General features: G+C 38.8%; 1 protein-coding gene across 6 annotated transcripts in view; it reads right to left on the bottom strand.

The window, feature by feature from the left end:
* EPRS1 (glutamyl-prolyl-tRNA synthetase 1) overlaps positions 1–12,805 on the bottom strand; it is a 41,287-nt gene extending 28,482 nt beyond the window's left edge. For all 6 annotated transcript variants that reach the window (XM_052805304.1, XM_052805306.1, XM_052805308.1 and 3 more), the window contains exons 1-6: positions 12,655–12,805; positions 9,886–9,970; positions 5,313–5,412; positions 3,310–3,466; positions 2,000–2,139; positions 1,254–1,348 (exon numbers count right to left, since the gene is read on the bottom strand). In XM_052805304.1, coding sequence (XP_052661264.1) covers positions 1,254–1,348; positions 2,000–2,139; positions 3,310–3,466; positions 5,313–5,412; positions 9,886–9,970; positions 12,655–12,700 — 623 coding nt within the window. In that variant the 5' untranslated portion in view covers positions 12,701–12,805. The remainder of the gene's footprint in view (positions 1–1,253; positions 1,349–1,999; positions 2,140–3,309; positions 3,467–5,312; positions 5,413–9,885; positions 9,971–12,654) is intronic.
* Between the last annotated feature and the right edge of the window lie 40 nt (positions 12,806–12,845).

The raw sequence follows: 12,845 nt of genomic DNA, 5'->3' as shown, positions 1-12,845 counted from the left end.
TTTTGTGAGGGAAGGAAAAAAGAATGGAAAGCAATACCTAAGTCTAACAAAAAAAACCAACCCAGGATATTTGTTGAAATACTATACATTTATGAAAGTAGATTATGTTTATTCTACCATAAATTTAGTAGTTAACTGTTAAAAATACCTAAATCTGTAAATTAGAGTGTCATTATGGATATAAAGATAGGACTGCAATTATCTCCTGTTTTACAGACTAACTTGAACCAACTGTTGATGATACTCAGTAGTAGCTGCCAGATAATCTGAATCTACCACATTCAGAAGAGTGGAATTTTCTGAAATGGTGGTTGCTGTGTTTTTAACATAAGCTAAAAAGCTATTGTCAATTTAAACTAAATATAAAAAATCCAAATCCACAAAAAGAAAATCACTTCCAAAAAAAATTAAAAATGTGTCCCTAAAGAACAGTATTTTAAGTAAAACACCAGAATTAAGACACTAAAAGCTACTAAAGTAACGTGAGAACAATATATGTTATACAAATACATGCACATAATACAAAACTTATGACAGTTGAGCATCAGTTTATACTGGACTAATAGAGTAAGAAACAGTACTACAGAAGTCGCATAATGCGAAACAGCCTGTTTAATGAAGAAATGCAATCATGGAAATTTTACAGCTGATCATGCAATTCTAAAAAGAAACAGAAAATTAAAAGTTGGCTGAAAATTGTATTTATTAAATTGGCTCATCACATCACCACTGAGTGGTCTTTAAGGACTTTGTGTTTTGGGACTACATACAGACTGGACCCCCAGTCCAAAGGCCTCCATTACACATCTGGTGTCAAGCTTCCTGAAGGGAGGCTATCCCATACATCTTTCCCTTCTCAGATCTAAGCTTCCTTGAGAAGCACTGCGAGTCCTTTCACCCAACTCATAAAGACTGTATTTATACATCATAGCTCCGGTCAGTGCACACGCCTCCATTATCCATGCAAACGCTGTCCTTCTGCTTCTCCTCATCCCACTGCTGAGCAGCACCATGTCACCTGCTGGCAACTAACCTCCTTATTCCAAGTTGAGGCAACAGTGCAATGAGGTATAGAGGAGAAGTAAACATACAGCTCTAACGTAGATGTGGACAAAGCTTTAAATACTCTTTTGGCTTAAAAGTCTTGTCTGATAAGCTGATTACCATCCTCACCAAAGCACACTTCTTTTTTTTTTTTTTTTTGGAAATAAAAAACACAAACAGAACCTTCTCAAAGTATCTATGTTTCTTACCCACTTGCTTCAGGAGGAAACCTTACAATGACCTTTCCCATCTCTGCACCAGGAAGTTCAACAAACTTTCCAACATCTGCTTTCTTTTCTGTTGCCTTAAAAATTAACAGAGACGTAATTACAGATCGCATTAGCTGTATAATCAGATATAAAACTCTAGATAATAGCTTCTGCACCAAGGTCTCCATTCAAACCAGACAACAAAAAGCTGCTATATTGGACCCCAAATTCATCTCTTGACAAGTTTCACATTACTCATAATACATCAAAACAAGATTAATTTTGGAGTTTTAAGTTATTCTGCCTTCAAATTTGATCCAGGACTGAAAAGTCCCATGAAGTTGTTCAATTTTTTCCATAAAAGGAAACAGTTGCTAGCCAAGTTTTTATATCCTAGTGTTCTTAACCTGTATGTGATCAACAAGTTCAATCAACCAAAGACTGCAGGCCTATCAGAATCTCAAAATCCTCTTTAGAAATAGCAAACAATATGTCTAAAGAGCAGTGCTGATTCAGAGGTGCCATTTTTATATGATTCCATTTAAGGTCTGGACTACACCACTCATGCCTTTCTAAATATGAAAGCTCCAGCTTTATCTTTAAACAAGTTTACAAAAATATAATTTACTGTACAACCGATTCCTTTTAACTTTTAATTCTCTAACTTAAAAAAAACCAACAAACTGTCTTATAGTGTATTCACACAAATAAAGCTATTCTCTCCAGAGGATCCGAGTAAATCTTACCATTTTAACCTTTGGTATACCAGAAACCCACTTGGCTCCTACTGACTGAAAAGCACGCTGTACCTCAAGAAAGCCATACCATCGCTTTGCATGGACAGGAGCTTTGTTCTGCTGTAACTGCTCTTGCCATATGCTATTATCTGTTAGAAAACAAATCATTTTTCAAGCTATTAAGTTATAAAAATTGAATGATTACCAACAGCAATTTTTAACACCAAAAGAAGATTACGATTTTAAAAAAATCTACTTACACTCTCTTCTGAAAAGACATTTAGTCATGGGGACACAAGTCATTCCAAAGCAAATTAAACAAACTCCCTCCAAACCCCAAACATACTGCATTCTTTCTTGGATTCATCAAAGCAGAAGGTGGAGCGGACTGGGGAACATATATTTTTCTTTGCATCACCCACCTCAAAATTAATAACAACTTTTTTTTCAAGACAGAAATATAGGATATCCCTCCAGTGTGTCTACATTTGATGTTTTCTAAGCTTTATCAGAAGAGAAGCACGTATCAATACTACCCTTTATTTTTGAGGCGCTGTATTCCCACAATCTAATTTTCAAGGAACATGACTTCACTAGAAAGATTCTGATGGGGAAAGGAGAAAAAAAATGAAAGAAGTATACTCCCTTCAGATTTCTCTCAGGAGCAGCAACTTTGAAAAAATACCTAAAGATGTTAGCTTTTAATCTTAAATATGCATTTTACTTTCAAGAGGAATTTGGTTATACTGAATGGTAGATTGACACCTATCAACTTTAGGCATACATCTCCGAGAATACAAAAACCAAACCCATAAAAACACGTCATCAAAGCTTATTTTAACCTCTGAAGGGTATTTTACAGAGTAACATATACCTCTTTTAATAATTCAAACTAAACACCAAAGAAATTTGCTCTACTAAGATAATGTCATGGAAAGGTCTGTGTATATAATTTTACTCTGTATTACAAAATAGTTTAAATATTTCATGCAAAATTTTGGGCCACAGCAAATTTTCATATTTAGGCAACATGTAATAAAAAGACATTCTTACAGTTAACACAAAAGAAGTTTAAAAAATTGCTATCTATGATTACATCCTATAAATTTCCAAATATAACAACAATTTTAAAAATTCTAGGGTTTCCTAATCTATACTATTCCCATCACTAGGGATGCACAGGCCAAAGCAGTATGCACAACAGTATACAGTCTGGCATACAGCTAAGAGTCGCTACTAGCATCCACAAAAAAGGAAATTTGAGGACTCCTGGTATACACTGATTGCAAGCCAATGAAAGCGAGAACATATACTGATACCTTTTAGTACAGCCCAGACACACAGGTCTGCGAGACTCAAAGAGTTTCCGACCAAGTACGTTCTTAGAGACAGACAGTGGTTGAGCTCTTGGACTGCTGAAAGAAACTGGCTGGCAGTAGATAACTTTGTAGCACTAAACTCCAGCCAATGGTCAATCTAGTTTTAAGGGACAAAAGATAGTCAAAGTTACTAAAGGAATGAGAAAGAAGCTTATTAAAAAACCTGAAGTAATATATAATCCATTTAATAGCTGAACAGAAGATATTAAATGGAACATTAGCATTAAATACATCGGACAACAAATCATAACATATGCTTAAAGAACATTTAAAATATACTGAAATATTCACCCAGAATTATGTTAAATGATTAAATTTAATTTCCTTCAGGAGGTATTCAAACTGCTGAAAATACCGACCTTACTGATGCTATTCCCATTAGTAAAAATAATCAGCAGTTCTTAAGTACTTATTTATCACACACAGTATATAATAATCATCATTACTCTTCAACTATTTAGATACCACTTTTGTAACCTATTTGATCTTCCTGGAACTGCTACTGGATAAGTATACCATTTTCCCCTCAAGTCCCTATCTTCTCTGCCTCATCTCCTTTTAGATTTGAAGAAATCAGATCCCTCTCCCACCTCATTTCCCTCCCCTCTCTCCTGCAAAACAGTCTTCTCCCATAAAAGGAAATATATCTTGGTACATAAACAAACAAACAAAAGTATCAGGCCCTTGGTTAATAATGTAGCCCTGTCTATAAATTGAATCTCTCAATCCTGTAAGAGCCTAAGTGTCTCTCCTAGTCCTCTGTCCCTATTTCATGTGCAGGAGTTCTGTAAACTGCATTAGGAATCCTTCCAATATTTGAGCCAACGTGGCAGGCACAGATGTAATTACACCACCACAGAATTCAGTTCAGTCATTTGCAGTTATGCTCCAAAATACTTGCACCACAAATGCAGCTGTCACTGTACTTCTCAAAGTACAACTATTTTTGAAAGATGCAGAAGTTAAAAGAAGAATTTTATCAGAAATACCAATCTTGAAAATGTGTTTGCAGAGGTCTGACTGCTTAACTTCAAAACAAGGCTTTTGGTCAGAAGATTTAAATAGCCACAAGATAACCTACAACTTTTTAAACACCTTACAAGCAATATACTAAGACAACACTTCCCTTGAAACGAGCTATATGAGCTGAAGAGTGATTACTACTAGCTTCATGTAGTTGTAGAAAAGAGCTGAATCAAGTCCTTCAGTCCCTGCACAAATTGCAGAGGAAATAAATTTGAATTTATCTGTTAGTTTCAGCTACCAACTTAAAATTCAGCATATGATTATTCTGAGCCAGGCTTAGAAGGAATTCCCTCTCATTTCATATCATATCCACAGTTCCTAATAACTTTTTGTAATCTGTGTAAGCAAAGACGACCAAAAAAGTTTCCTCTTTGGCACAAAAATTCTGGTGCCCTCCTGGCACCTCCAGGGAAGCATTATGGAATACAGGACTTTGCACGAGGGAACAGTCCATCTATGTGGCGATGTCTCACCACATTCCACTGAATGAAATGGGGGGGGGTCAGGGTTTTGTCCATTATATACAGCAAAACTAGTTCAATATTTCCATGTCATACAGTGTTCCTTGGTGTTACACTGAAATGTTACAAGGTAGCAACTGATGGCAACAGAGCTGAGGAAAGTGAAGAGGGAAAACTGCAGATACCACTTTCCAACCTGAATTATACTAGTGAACTGTCAGGTTAGGAGTTGCTGTTGCAGGGGTGGGAAAGGGCAACCTTTTCAAAGCTCAGATTTATGACTCTTCTTTATAAGAAGGAGCAAACTTAAGAAAGCAAAACCCTCAGCATCCCACATAGTTGGAACCTCAGTCTAACAATAAAAAACAAAAACACAAACACAAAAACTTTGATCGCAGGCCAAAAGAGAGGAGAAAAAGGAAAAGGAAAAAAAAGAAAGGCATGATTCCTTCTCACCTCAGTGTGTTCCAACAGATTCGAACCATACAACCCAGCAGAACCACCAACTCTAGCCAGGTAACGAACTATTGAATTCACATCGGTAAATGAAACATGCCTAAAAAAAGAAAGAGGCAAGATAAAGATATATTAAATTACTACCTCCAGTTCAATTTTAATTGTACACACACAGTTGAAATGTGTAAAGCAAACGCAAAATAATTTCTGGGTGAACCAACAGGTATCAGGTCACCAGAATAAAAAAAAAAAAAAAAAATCTAGCAAAAGAATCTATCAGTCCTTGCTTTTCTATCACCAGATGGAACAATAAGCTTCTAAACATGAAACAATTTTATTTACATAGATAGAAATTAAGAAAATAAAACTCTGATTATTCTTTCAAAGAATAAAACTCTCTCTCCACATCTGACAGAATGCGTAAGTAGAATCTGAGCTACATATTTTCCAGTACATAAGGAGCTAAATCAACATTTGTTTTCTCTTCTTTTCATACAAGAAAGATGACGTTGAAGAGGATTCCTAGAGAATCTACAGAGGAATCAAGAGGTCTTCACTGTGGTTTTAAGGGCTAGCATCAGAGGAAAGAAAAAAAAAATTCATTTGTTACTTACTTTACTCAATTCATACTTCATAGAGGCTATCCCCTATTGAACAAACTTGGCTGCCTGTATTTCTGGTTTTTTACCCAGTCTTCTCCAGATAAAAGACTAATGTGAATTTGTTTTTCCCATTCTGCTGTTGAAAATTCTCAATGAATCTGGAGGCAAAAGGCTCTCCAAAGAGCATACTTCTTTCTGTGTTTTAATCTCCCTCTTCTACCTTACATACAGTATTACAAAAAGCCGCATACTGTCAGAAATCTAGCTTCAAATTCACCTAAGATAAACGTGAACATTTTCATTAATATTTACTAAAGTGTTTTGGAAGAAAGATGCATCACAACCATCAATTCTGCAGATAATACTCATCTCCACAGTCCCACATAGATGTAGATCACAAAATTAGAGCTCCAACTACTTCTAAACAAGCATTGACATCAAGAAAAAGAGTTCCCATAAGTCTTCTGTTCCACTCAATTTAACGGACTGAATGCTACTTCAATTTGTCCAAACAAGGTTTCATTTCTGTTCTGCCATTGTTCTATACTTCCTGTTACACCTACTGTGTCCTTTATAAAATTAAAAGAATTTTTGACAGCCCTCTAAAAGCCTTGCAAAAATCAATGAAAGTTCTGAAAAAGATATAGAAGACTTCTTGATATCTTAACAATTGAGTCCCATTTTTAGTACAAATGGATCAGCCAGTCTCACTAGGTTAACTGCATCAAAACCTAAGGAACATAGTTCATTTGTAGTTTTTTTGCTTCTAGCTTTTCAAGCTTCTAGGATCCAGTATACAGAAGATCCATAAAATATAACTAAATACAAAAGCCACAGTGGGGGGCTTAACATACACAAAGTATGTCCTATTATAATTTCACACTGCTATCAGATTTTAATGAAGCTTTTTCAAACTGAGAAAAGCAAAACATTTCGAAATCACTTGCATTTACAGAAAGTCTCTGAAATGTGTTTTTATTGTTTTCATTAGCTCATACTAAAACAAATATCCTTGATTACTCGAACAAAATTGAATAAATATATGAAATGTGACAATGTTACTCTGAGTAAAATCTTACTGGTGCTTAAAAAGTTGTTTATTTTCTTTGGGGAAAAAAAAAATCTACTTCCACCCAAACATAGTGCTAACTGGCCTCCTTTGAAAAAGTTACAAAACATTACGGCTGCTCTTTGCAGCTAGTGCCTGCTAACTCCAGGCATAAGTAAGGAAGAATAAACAGGGACAATGTAATGTTACAGGCAAAAGAGTAAGCATCTCTCAAAAATGGCACGAAATGCCACATAATTAAATACCAGGGCAAATATTCAAGAAGCAGAAGACAAGATGGGAGAAGGAAAAAACCCAAACACGAAACAAAACACAGAATCTCCAATTGTAATAAACCATTATTTGAATTAATTTGTAAAAAGCATTGCAGAATGGTTCTGTGCAGAGGTTAGATACATCTGCCTAAGCATAATACTACTCTGAAGTATGCATGTGCTCACAACACAAAACAGAAAAGTTGTACTGCAGTTTGTTATCTGATAAGATGCAGGTAATACTAAAACATTCCATAAAGCCATCAGCATCTAGCAGAGTGGTTTGTTTAGGAGCTATTACCACATGAAGGCTTCAAAAATAACCTTTAAAATAAAATTCATGATCTCAAATTAGTGATAAACTTTTCCGCTTACTAGCTGACAGCTGAGTTTCAGCTAGTTAGCTGAAAAGTTTGCCACTAGATTTTAACTGCACTTCAAAATATAACCTAGAAAAATAGCAAATAAAATGTTCTCTCTTGTTCAAGTCATTAGAACTAATGGTTTCCTGAAAAAAAAAAAAATATCAAAGTCTGAAATATCCCAAGTGGATTTCAAGTCATGCCAAAATAAGACAGCTTCAGCAGAATTGATGCCATGAAATCCATTTACCAAAACCATTAGTTGAGATATGAGTTCAGCTGATGCTTCTCAAGTCACAGATACACTTTTAACAGACTTTAAAATAGAGAATCAATTTTTAAAATGATTGTACAAGTGAGCAAGAGAAAATTAATGCAATATTGAGGTTTGGAATAACTTCTTAAACATAATCCAATGCCAGGGATGAGAAGACATTAACACACAAAAAGCTCCATCTGATGGAATCATGATTCTAGATACTATCCACACGTGGCCAAAGTGCAGAAGAGCTTTTGCTTTACATTTCTGACAATTTCCATTACAGCCAAAATGAGTGTTTTTGCAATGCAGTGGGAAGAAGGCATGGTAATAGAAAATTATTTAATAAAATTAAATAAAACACTATTTCAAAGCCGGGTATATAAATTTATATTATTCCAAGACCATCCCCATGTGTCACAGGAGTGTACATGTGCATGCATAAATTTTGGTATATACATACACACACACTGCCTAAACTGTGAAAGGAAAATGAAACCAAAATCTGACCAAGACTACTTAAGGGGAAAGCTCTCTCATGCAACTAAAAAAATATCCATTTAACTCTTGTTACGTAAGCTGTGTCCCACATGTGCATAACACACACTGAAAATTATTAATGCTGTACCAATTAAGTCCCAATATAACCTGCCACATTTCTCTTGCTTCAATTCAAAATCACAAATTCAACGCCATCACTAGGCACAGCAAAAGACAACATGTAAAATAAGAGATTACAGTAAGGAAAGAACTCATATCTGAGTTCAATTCTAACATTTTAAACAGAAAGCAATATTTGCAACCAGTAAAACAATCATTATGATTGAAGATTGTGAATCATCCTGTGCTTTGATTTTTTGCAGAAATATGTACGTAGTGACAAGCTCTTTCCCTAAGGCTAGAAGACAGTGGAAAAGCTCAGTTGGTGTTAATTCATGAGGATCAAGTCAGGATCTCTGCAACACAACATAAAAATACTATGTTGTTTTTATAACCATTCTACAGACATGTAGGAATACCAATATATGATGCACTGGTGGCTTTAACAGCATCTTCTACTCAAATAGCTCACAAAATGCGAGTTTGTCAGCAAGTCCATGAACAATAGATTTTTTCCCCGTTCTTTCAAAAAACAACCAGTATTCAAAACCTACACTTATAATCACTAATTCCAAACTCATCATAGTGTTAATATACTTTAAGTTAGGACTGCAATGTTTATTGGTCAAAACCTGCTCCTTACTGTAGATACTAGACATCAGAGATATCCACCGATATGTCAGTGGTACTTAAGGTATCAGGATAGCTCCTCTCGATACATCCAGGTATCTCACCTGATATGGAATCTAAGATGACAATGCAGCTTCCCAAAACTAACAGCATTAGTCCTGCATTTCTGATATGCATATGATCCTACTCAGATCATAAAAACCACCTTCATGCCCCAAACTTGAAAATATTTATTCCAATGGCAGGGTATTTTCAGAAGGACAGGCAATAGGTTTCTACAAAATTTTCCAAGATTCTTTCTACAGGATGCAGATGGATACACTGGGCAGCATGTCATAGTTAATTAGCACTTTTCTAAGATAACATCATGCCTTCACTTATACGCAGCAGTGACCGCAAAATAATGCCATATAAACCTTTAAAATTCATTCTATCACATATGCGCAAGTCTAAGGAATCTTGTATACCAAGCTTGCCTAATATAAAATGGCCTTGCTTTTGATAATCCATGGCACCTGAAAAAGGCAAATGCCTAAACAATAAAGTGACTGGTACAGCAAAAACAATTAGACATAAGTGCATGCAAATAACAATACCAGAGCTCTTTCCATAAAGATCAAGTTTAGAAGATACTGTAAATGTTTTGTCTGTGCTGCAAAGAGACATCAGTAATGCAGTGATGAATAAAACTGTATTCTTCTCTTCCTCTACCTGAAAAGGTTACTGTCAATGTTAAAACCATGTGATTTTTAAAACTGCTGACCCAAAGCTAGAATGAGAGATGCAAAGTCACTTACTCGGACACACGGAGGATAGTTTCTTTGCCTTCTTCCACTGAAATTTCAACATCATCCTTCACATGCTCCACTGTCAGCAGAACTCCTTTAAAAAACAAGAGAAAAAGATACTGAACTTTCTTCCAGGAAAGGTATCTTTCATAGTAGCAACAAAAGAGTTACATTTGTTATCAAATAGGACCAGACAACTGAACTGGCTCCTTCAAGTAAGATTGCCCAGGGAAGAAATCAATGTTCAGTCTCATATGCAAGAGGCTTCTTATTCTTGGCAATCCTTACAGCTTCAAATTGATAACGTCCAGCATACGGTAACCTGCAGTGAGCTCAGCAAGTGTCGGTACCAATACGTTTTGCTTCCTAAGGGTATTCTAAAAATTAGTCCTGTCCCCCAATATATGTAGAGAATGCAATCAAATTGCTTTAAATTATTGAACAGTATAGTAACATACACCATCCCAGCCCTGACATATGCATCAAAGGAGATCAATTACTGAATATACCCATAGTTTCTGAACAAGTATGAGACTATTTTAAAGCTGATTTAATGTTTATGAAAAGATTAGCCATTCAAAACCAAGAAACTCTATCCATGTAAAAGTGCAGAAAGCTTATAAAGGGTTTTCAACATAGTTCACCAGTGACAGTAAAGGATGGCCTCTAGAAATAAAAGAATTTTTGAATTTCTTAGGCTACATCATCAGCTGGAAGACAGCTCTGCCCATAATCAAAGTGGCTTGATGCAAACCTGCTCTGATCTCAATGCTCTATAGCATGACACATTAGCTCAAACAAAGCACCGAGCTAACTTGGCTGTATTTCTGGATTGGCTCTGGTCCAGATTCAGCCTGCTGAGCATATGTAGAGGAGCTTGTGTTCTTTTGCTTTGCTTAGAAGCACGTACAAAGACAGCAAGCTTTTGCATAGGCAAATATTACTTAAATGAAACTAGCCAAAGGATTATACTCTAGTTTTTGAAAGGCATCTAACCTGTTACAATCTTCATAGCGTGCCATGCGCTTTATCTTCCCTAGAACAACGCACAGACTACCCAAGGCAGATGATGTTGTAAGCTACTAATACATCGGCCTAAATACCAAGCACTGGAGCTAGGAATTCCCTAGCTCTCACCTCTGCTCAGCTGCAAACCCTTCTTGTGGCATTAAGCTTTTATCAACAGTAACTCAAGGTTCTTCTTCCCATCCCTCAGTTATCCATCTGTGAAAGTCAGGATGACATCCCTTACGCAATATGTTTGTAAGACATGTAAGTATTTTAATAACATGCACGGAAATGCTTTGAAAATGACAAGTATTATGCACACCAAGCTATGTAATTAATACTAATGACATTAAAAGCTACTACACTTTTCCCAGTGCACAGCCATGATGAATAGTACAAAGTAGGAATGAGTAGGATGAGTGTGCTTATCTTCTTGATACAAATGTCTACCAAAGTGTTTCATCTGTAATATGTAATATTTCTGACATAATTATGCAATCTCCTGAATTAAATCTCTAGTGCCACTCACCAGCTATCAAAAGAATCCTCCAAAGCCCCTAAACCCATGTTCATCACAGCTCATATTGCATCACATCTCTTCTAGCAAATCAGTATAAACAAGTACTAGGAGAAATGTTTTTTAAAACTTACATATTATTATACCTTAAATCAGTAGTCATGCAAGTTGTATTCAACTCTGAAATGCATTTGGGAATAACGGCATGAAAAAGAAATCAATAAACTAAGAGGAAGAATGGGAAGAAAATGTATTTTTAATAGTTGTAACAAAATGGAGCAACGGTACGGAATACATACAAAAGGCTGTTTCCAGATGGCATAAAATGTAACGAAGGAGGTTCTCGCATTTTGAAAGGCAAAATAACCTCGAAGGACAGCGATCAAGTGAAAAAGCAAGATTTTGCTGTGCAACTTTGAACCAGCTCCCCAGAGGAGCCGAATTTTCGCAGCAGATTATAACTGACAAGGAAAGATAGCGGCAATTAGGCAGAGCTCACAAACAAGCAACCTGAATTAGGGCTGCCTTGAAAATTTAGCCTCAACGTGCTAAGTCACTCGAGGGGTCTAGCTATGACTCAGTTTCTTTAGCGTAAGTTGCGTTAAGTGCCGGCAGCTGTCACCACTGCCCAAACAGCTACCCGACAAGCAACCTGCTGGAGACCGGCAGTCCCGAGGGGCGGCAGCGGCAGCGGCAGCACCAGCACCAGCCCTGCCCGGTCCCTGCAGACCGGCGCCGGGCAGGCGCGGCGGAGCGGAGCCCGACACGCCGCCAGGCTGCCGGGCCGGCGCCTCCTCGGCACCTCAAGCGCCGGCGGGACCCCGCGGGGGCCAGTCCCTGGCGGCGACGTGGCCCCCCGCCCCACCTCAGCGCCGGCCCGCCCGCCGGGGACCGGCCCCGCCGTCCCCCTCAGCGGCAGGGGGTTCGCCCCGCGGACCCGCCGGCCGCCTCAGTCGCCCGTGCCAAGGCCGCGGCGGGCGCACGGCCCCGGCCTACAGCAGGCCCGGGCCGCAGAGGGGAGGACGGAGGCGGGACGCTGTCCCCTCGCGCCTCGCCCGTCCCCGCACGCGGGGACAACCGCCGCACCGGCGCGCGGCGCCGCATGATGCAACACGGCGGCCACGCGCGCGGCGGGGCGGGCGGGCGGGCGGTGAGGGGACAGCGGGCGGTGAGGGGACAGCGGCCGGCGGGGCCCTCCCGAGGGAACGGGGAAGCGTGGGGGGCCGGGGAAGCCAGGTCCGGCCCGCACTTACCGAGCGGGGGGCTCCCCGCGTTGACGGTGAGGCTCAGCGCCGCCATCCCCGCCGTCACCGCCGGTGCCGCGCCGGAACCAAAAGAGAGGGTGGGGCTGGGCGCGCGGCGGCGCCAGCTCGGCAAAGGCCGGCTGGGCAGGCCCCGCCCCTGGCCCCGCCCGCCGCCGCGGGGCGGGGAGGGGCTTCGTCAC

The sequence above is a fragment of the Harpia harpyja genome, chromosome 13 (genome assembly GCF_026419915.1).
Source record: "Harpia harpyja isolate bHarHar1 chromosome 13, bHarHar1 primary haplotype, whole genome shotgun sequence".
NCBI lineage: Eukaryota > Metazoa > Chordata > Aves > Accipitriformes > Accipitridae > Harpia > Harpia harpyja.
Note: the sequence above shows the minus strand (reverse complement) of the source record. Positions and strands in the feature narration are given on the sequence as shown.